Source organism: Brassica napus, chromosome A9 (assembly GCF_020379485.1).
Source record: "Brassica napus cultivar Da-Ae chromosome A9, Da-Ae, whole genome shotgun sequence".
Classification (NCBI taxonomy): Eukaryota; Viridiplantae; Streptophyta; class Magnoliopsida; order Brassicales; family Brassicaceae; genus Brassica; species Brassica napus.
Genome location: NC_063442.1, coordinates 31,950,231 through 31,957,943, shown reverse-complemented (window position 1 = coordinate 31,957,943; position 7,713 = coordinate 31,950,231). Strand labels below are relative to the sequence as shown.

Here is a 7,713-nt window from a genome sequence, read left to right as displayed (position 1 = left end):
TTAGCATCTCAAGTCTTGATCAGGTCAGAGTAAAGCTTGCATCTTGGTGTGTGTTGAAATCTACAACAAGGAGAAGTCCCGAAGTTGAGAGATTCTTCACATAGCTCAGGTTCTGAGTGTGGTTTTTTCGGGGAAATCATGTCTTCATCAAGAGTGGAGCTGGAGAAGTTTGATGGTCATGGATATTACATGTTATGGAAGGATAAGCTCTTGGCTCAGATGGATCTTCAAGGGCTGAGGAAAGCTTTAGAAGAATTTGATAAAGTCAAAGAGAAAGTTAGAGATCTAGATAAAACACCTGAAGAAAAGAAGGTAGCTGAAGAAAAGGAAGAAGCTTTACCTGAAAAAATCAAGAAGGTCAAGAGTACAATTGTTCTGAGCGTAACTAACAGAGTTCTGAGGAAGATAAGAAAAGAGGAAACCGCTGCAAGGATGCTTAAGGCATTAGACATGTTGTATCTTGCCAAAGCACTCCCAAATCGTTTCTATCTCAAGCAGAAACTCTATGGATTCAAGATGTCTGGAAGTATGTCCACTGAAAGCAACATTGATGAGTTTCTACATCTCATAACAGATCTAGAGAACATTGATGTTCAAGTACCAGATGAAGACCAAGCTATATTGCTTCTCATGTCTCTCCCAAGACAGTTTGACCAACTGAGTGACACGTTGAGATATGGTACATGAAGAACAACTCTCACTCTGGATGAAGTTGTTGCTGCAATATACGCAAAGGAACTTGAGACTAGGTCAAATTCAAGAGGGTCAAAAGGTCAAGCATAAAGCTTATATGCAAGATAGAAAAGAGATCAACGTGGAAGATCAGACAGTAGAGACATAAACTCCAGACATTCTAAATCACACTCAAAGTCTAGAGGCAGGAAAGTTTGCTGGTCTTGTGGTGAAGAGGGGCTTCAAGGGTTCTTGTCCAAACAAACGCAAGTCTCTAAACAAACCAAAGCACCAAGGAAACAGTTCTTGTCCAAACAAAGGCAAGTCTCTAAGCAAACCAAAGCACCAGGGAAACAAAAGCAGAGGAGAGGCTGCAATGGTGAAAGACAACAAGAATGAAGCTGCATGATTATATGTACTAGAAGCTCTTTATTCAACAGACAAAAATCTTGAGAATGAATAGGGTTTTGGACACTGGTTGCAGCTATCATATGACGTACAAGAAGAAGTGGTTTGAAACACTCAGGGACGTCAATGGAGGCTCAGTACGCATGGGAAACAAAACAACATCAAAGGTCAGAGGAGTTGGGACTGTAAGGATCAAGAATGAAGATGGCTCCATGTTTCTATTAACTGGAGTCAGATACATCCGTGAAATGGACCAGAACTTGTTGTCAGTAGGAACTATGGAAGAGTTAGGATACATTTTTTGAGTCTAAAGAAGGAATCTTGAGTATCCATAAAGATAACAAGATTGTCTTGAAGGGAAAATACATGATAAATTGTATCTTCTACAAGGTAAACCAGAGATTGGTCAGTCCTATGCTACTGAGAAGAGAAACGATGACACTGTCCTATGGAATAGAAGATTAGGACACCCAAAAGAATCTCAGTCTACTAGTGAAGAAAGTTTTACTTGATAAGAAGAAGGTCTCAGTGCTTGATATGTGTGAAGATTGTGTTTATGGAAGAGCGAAGAATGTCAATTTCTCTGTTGCAACTCATGATACAAAGGACAAACTGGACTATGTCCAGTCAGACCTATGGGGAGCACTTAGTGTTCTATTCTCTCTTGGAAAATGCCAATATTTCATCTCATTTATAGACGACTGTACAAGAAAGACATGGGTCTATTTCTTGAAGCACAAGGATGAATCATTTGGTACTTTTGCGAAATGGTGTATCATGGTCGAGAATCAAACTGATAAGAAGCTGAAGGTGTTGAGAACCGACAACGGTCTTGAGTTCTGTAACGCAAGATTTGATAACTTTTGAAAAGAAAAGGGAACCGTAAGGAATAGAACATGTGCCTATCCACCTCAGCAAAACAGTGTGGCTGAGAAAATGAACCGAACCATACTGGAGAAACTCCGGAACATGCTAAGTGATTCAGGTCTACCTAGAAGGTTTTGGGCAGAAGCTACTCAAATTGCAGTCACACTGATCAACAAGAAACCTTCCTCTGCAATTAAATTTGAAATACCAGACAAGAAGTGGACATGAAGATCACCAGTAAATAGCTATCTGAGAAGGTTTGGCTGTGTATGTTTCAGTCACACAGATGAAGGGAAGCTCAGTCCAAGAGCAAAGAAGGCAGTTCAAGATAGGACAAGTTTGCTTGTTGAACAAAGCCTTGTACGGGTTAAAACAGACACCAAGAAAATGGAACCAGAAGTTTGATGGATTCATGGCGGAACTAAACTTTGTAAGAAGTTACAGAGACAGTTGTGTATATGTCAAGATGGTTCAAAGGTTTACTTGTTAATCTATATCGATGACATGTTGGTGGCTGCTAAAGACAAAAGGTTAATCTTAGAGTTGAAGGAGCAACTCAGTATGAAGTTGAGATGAAGGATCTCGGTCCAAAAAGAAAATTTTTGGGATTGAGATCACGAGGGACAAAGCAAATGGGAAGTTGTGGCTATCTCAGGAAGGTTACATGGAGAAGGTTTTGGAACTGTACAAGATGAAACAAGTCAAAGAAGTTGTAACACCTTTGGGAGCTCACATGAGATTTTGCACTGCAACAAAAGATTAGCTAAGTGATGATGAAGAATACATGAAGATTCTTCCATACGCAAATGCAGCTGGAAGCTTGAAGTATTATATGATCTGTACTAGGCCGGACCTGGCCTACCATGTGGGAATCGTCAGTAGATTAATGGGAAATCCTATCAAGGATCATTGGTTGGGAGTAGTGTTGGGTTTGCGGATCAACCCGTCCTGACCCACCCCGCCCCGCTGCGGGTTGAATCATTTTTTTGATTCAAAAAATTGACCCGCACAACCCGCAAACAAAAACTTTTCTACCCGTCCCCGCCCCGCATAAACCCGCAGATAACCCGCCAAACCCACGGGTAATATTAATTATATTAAAAATAATTATTTTGATTAAAAATAATTATTATATAGTTAAAAATTATTATTTTAAAAATATATATATTAAAATAATATATTTATAATTAAAATTATATAAATATTTACGAGATTTTATATATTTTTATAAAAAAAACATTTTTTTAAAAATAATCTTTTTTTTTTAATTTGCGGGTTAGTGAGTATCCGCGACTCAAATTCGACTGACCCGCCCCCGCTTCTCTTAAAATAATCTTGACTCGCACCCGCACCTGCCATTGAAAATTTTCAAATTGTTCGACCTGCACCCGCCCCGCAGCGGGTCAAACAGGGCGGGGCCCGCAGGCATTGATTCAAATTCCCAGCTCTAGGAGTAAAGTGGATCATGAAATACATCAGAGGATCAATGAATACAAAACTTTGTTACAGGAAAGGTTCAGAGTTTGTATTGAAGGGGTATTGTGATTCAGATTATGTTGTGGATCGTGATAAGAAAAGATCAATCAGTGGAGTTGTGTTTACTCTCAGGGAAAGATTATAAGTTGGAGATCAAAGTTACATGAGGTTGTGAAACTCTCCACTACTGAAGCTGAATATGTGGCGATGAATGATGCAGACAAGGAAGCTTTGTGGCTTAAAGGTTTGCTAATGGATTTTGGATATGAATAGAGATGTGTTGAGATATTTTTCGACTCTCAGAGTGCCATTGCTCTATCCAACGACAACGTGTATCATGAGAGAACGAAACACGTTGATTCCAAGTATCAAAAGATCAGAGAGATCATAGAGAAGGGTCTTGTGAAAGTTACAAAGATATCCACACTAATCAATCCAGTTGATATCTTCACAAAGATAGTACTAGTCAGTAAGTTCAGAGTTGCAATGAACTTACAGATGGTCAAGTCTGAGTAACCTAGCTCAGGCTCCGGGAACAAGAATCTAAGAAACTAGATAATGATCATCTATCTCTATTTCTCAAGTTAAAATCGCTTACTAAGGTTTTGTTGATCTGTTTTACTAGGTGGAGATCTGTTGAGAAATTAGTAAAGAAGATCAAGATAAAAAGGCAAGCTTAAGCGTGGAGGAAAAGCTAAAGATGTCAAGGTACAACTCACGTGACTCATTGGGATTGCAGGATTACAAGGAGAGTCGTTTGTCTCAGTCTGATAAAGCAAAAGAAAACAACAGTTTGTCTCGGCTTCTGTACAAGAAGTTAACGTTGTGTCTTTAATGAACCGTACGAATGAGGCATGCTTAGCTGGTGCAATCCGAAGGTGCTTTAGGTCAAGTGTGAGTTGTATTTAAAGCAGACATTGTAGAGAGAGATAGGTGTGAGCAAAAAGGGAGAGCCTTTTTCAAAGTATAAGTTTGTGAGTGTTCTTGAGAGAGTAGAATCTAAATTTAAATCAAGACAGATACTACAAAGATCTCGAGGTTAAAATACACTTGTAATCTCTGATATCTAATGGGTTTTGGAAGACAGTTCCCGACCCAGACTAACACTCTCTTTAACGGATGTAACTGGGTTAACAATCTTGTGTGTTGCTCTGTTTACTCTGTTCTGGTGTTATGTTCTTGAGGCTTCATAACTATTAGCATCTCAAATTTTGATCAGGTCAATGTAAAGTTTGCATTTTGGTGTGTGTGTGTTGAAGTCTACAACAAGGAGACGTCCTGAAGTTGAGAGATGTTTTACAAGAAGAATTTAATAGTGAAAATATGAAATATTCACATGGCAGAATAACAAAATAATTTAATATAATGGTTTTCACTAAACCTACGAATTCAAAACACTTAAATTGTTTTATTAAAAATATTTACGTGATGCCATTTAACCGATTGGCATCTTTATATATTTTTCCTCTAAATTCCAAGATTATTAGTTATTATATTTTACATTGATATTCAGATTTTAGTGAGAAGATGAAAAAAACTAGCAAAAGGTTAAAAGAAGGCCATGTTCATGTTCATTGTTCGACCACTTGAGTGAAGCCTTAACATCCATCCAAACTCCAATTAATAATTAGATTCGAAAGATATAAATTTATTTCTGTTTTAAATGAGAAAGAAACAATATTGTATTAATGACAATTGCCATTTTGCTATTATAAAAAAACACCTGTCATGCACCAAAATGTCACATTCATACACAATAAACCATACTATATTACATTTGACCCTATTTTAGATTTATATATGTCAATAAAATAGGACTTATTCTTGGGTTCACTCCCTAGGGTGAACCTGTACGCTCACCAACTAATAAAATTATGTTATTTCAAATTTGATATCTTTTATAAAAGGAAACAAAATATTGTCAAGTTATATTATGTTTTTAAAATAAAAAGATAAAAATTAAAAATAAAAATTGTAGTAATTACAAAAAATATTTTTAACGTCGTCAGAAAAAAACTAAACCCTAAATCCTAATCCCTAAACCCTAAATTCGAAACCCTAAACCCTTGGATAAACCCTAAACCCTTGGATAAATCATAAACACTAAATCAAAAACACTAAACACTAAAACATTCAAGGGTTTAGGATTTTTGTGTTTAGTGTTTTTGATTTAGAGTTTATGATTTATCCAAGGGTTTAGGATTTACCCAAGGATTTATGATTTACCCAAGGGTTTAGGGTTTCGGATTTAGGATTTAGGGATTAGGATTTAGGGTTTAGTGTTTTGCTGACGACGTTAACAATATTTTTTAAAAAAAACTTTTTTTTTGGTAACTATTATTTTTTTTACCTTTTTATTTTAAAAACGTAATATAACTTAACAATATTTTGTTTCCTTTTTTAGAAGATATCAAATTTGAAATAATGAAATCTTATTGGTTGGTGAACCTAAAGGTTCACCTTAGGGGGTGAACCCAAGAATTACTCATAAAATAGTATTTCATCCCTTCCTCACCCATACCCCTTCTATTTCAATCCTTCGCTATATATAATCTCCCCACCTCACATTAACACTCAACTCATCCAAAACTATCTATCCATCACAAAAACAACACAAACTCAAGAACAATATCTTTTCACTTGATCATTTACCACATTGCCCAGTCAATATACACAGCAACATTAAGTACCATGGTGAAACAAGAACCCAAGATTCAAACCAGCAGCAAGAAAGAAATGTCTCTGTCTTCACCATATCGTTCTTCATCATTATCTTCCTCTTCCCCTAAGATCAAGAACAAGAACAAGAAGAGTAAGATTAAGAAGTACAAAGGAGTGAGGATGAGAAGTTGGGGATCATGGGTTTCTGAGATTAGGGCACCAAATCAAAAGACAAGGATTTGGTTAGGCTCTTACTCAACAGCTGAGGCAGCAGCTAGGGCTTATGATGTTGCACTCTTGTGTCTCAAAGGCCCTCGAGCCAATCTCAACTTCCCTACTTCATCTTCTTATTCTCTTTCTCAACATCTTCTTGATGAAAATACCATTTTGTCCCCAAAATCCATCCAAAGAGTCGCCGCACAAGCTGCCAACAGCTCATTTGACCTTTTATCCCCTTCTTCCTCAACTTCTTCTTCATCTGCTACCTCGTCACCGTCGGATCAAGAACAGCATCATGATGAAAATGATGATGATGGGATGCAATCTTTGATAGGGTCTTTCGTCGATAACCATGTGTCTTTGATGGATCCATCATCGTCATGGTATGGTGATGAACATAATGGGATGTTCTCCTTCGATGATGTAGCTCCGTTCAATTACTCTCCTCAGTTGAACTCGATGACAAATATGGTCGATGAGTACTATTACGAAGATGCTTATATTCCCCTTTGGAGTTTCAGTTGATCCGACGGTCCAGAATACATACTTTATATATATGTATCATTTTAAAAATTCTTTTAATATGTTTATTAATTTACCCTTGTCGTAATTTTTTTCCAAGTTTTTTGTTGCTCGGAGAAAATTGACGACGAGATAACTGACTGTAATATTATTCAAGGTTTTATATACTGTACTGGGACCTATATATGAAGATTTCAATACGCTGGGATTTAATTTATATATGTGCTTGGAAGAGCACATGAATAAGAGGCCCTTTTTGTCACTTCTTTGACTTTTTCAAATCAATTTTATCAAGAAGAAATAATAATAGTGTTGTACTGAAAACATATATTTTGCAGTATGTTTGTGAAAGAAATCTGATGTTAATACTTGATCTGATTTTGTTTCACATTTGAAAGGATTCACGTGTACATATGTCATATGTGCCGAGTAGCTAACAAAATGTAATGATTTTGAAATCCAGCGCATTACCTTTGCTTTGAATTTCTTATTTTGGTAAGTGGTAAACGCAATGATATATATAATTAAACGCAATAATATATATATATTGTTCAAAAAAAAATTAAACATCATTATTTACAAGACATGGTTGGTAATGGTAAATTTCTTTAGAATGTAAGATAGCAATTATCAACTATATACAACTAATTGCTATAGTTAGCTGTGAGCAACTTTCCGATCTATCTTCCTAATTAATTCATTAGTTGATTAATTAAACACTATTATGCATAGTACTATATTCAGAGGAATCTTACTGTTTCATGTGCCGTGGAAAAGTTTGGTATGGCTAATAATGCATACATTGCTTGGGGACAAAGTTCATATCTTGGAAACTTGAACTACTGTATACATATGTATCTTTTTTTTTTTAAATAATTTGTCTCGTTT

At 36.2% G+C, this 7,713-nt stretch overlaps 1 protein-coding gene across 1 annotated transcript; it reads left to right on the top strand.

The window, feature by feature from the left end:
- Positions 1 to 5,947: 5,947 nt before the first annotated feature.
- On the top strand, positions 5,948 to 7,042 carry LOC106399326 (ethylene-responsive transcription factor ERF012-like). The gene has a single exon (XM_013839799.3). The coding sequence runs from the start codon at positions 6,115 to 6,117 to the stop codon at positions 6,826 to 6,828; it is 714 nt and encodes a 237-aa protein (XP_013695253.2). The 5' UTR covers positions 5,948 to 6,114; the 3' UTR covers positions 6,829 to 7,042.
- Positions 7,043 to 7,713: the final 671 nt, after the last annotated feature.

What these genes read in the sequence shown, in the direction of transcription:
- LOC106399326 (XM_013839799.3), top strand. Translation starts at nt 6,115, where the DNA reads ATGGTGAAACAAGAACCCAAGATTCAAACCAGCAGCAAGAAAGAAATG.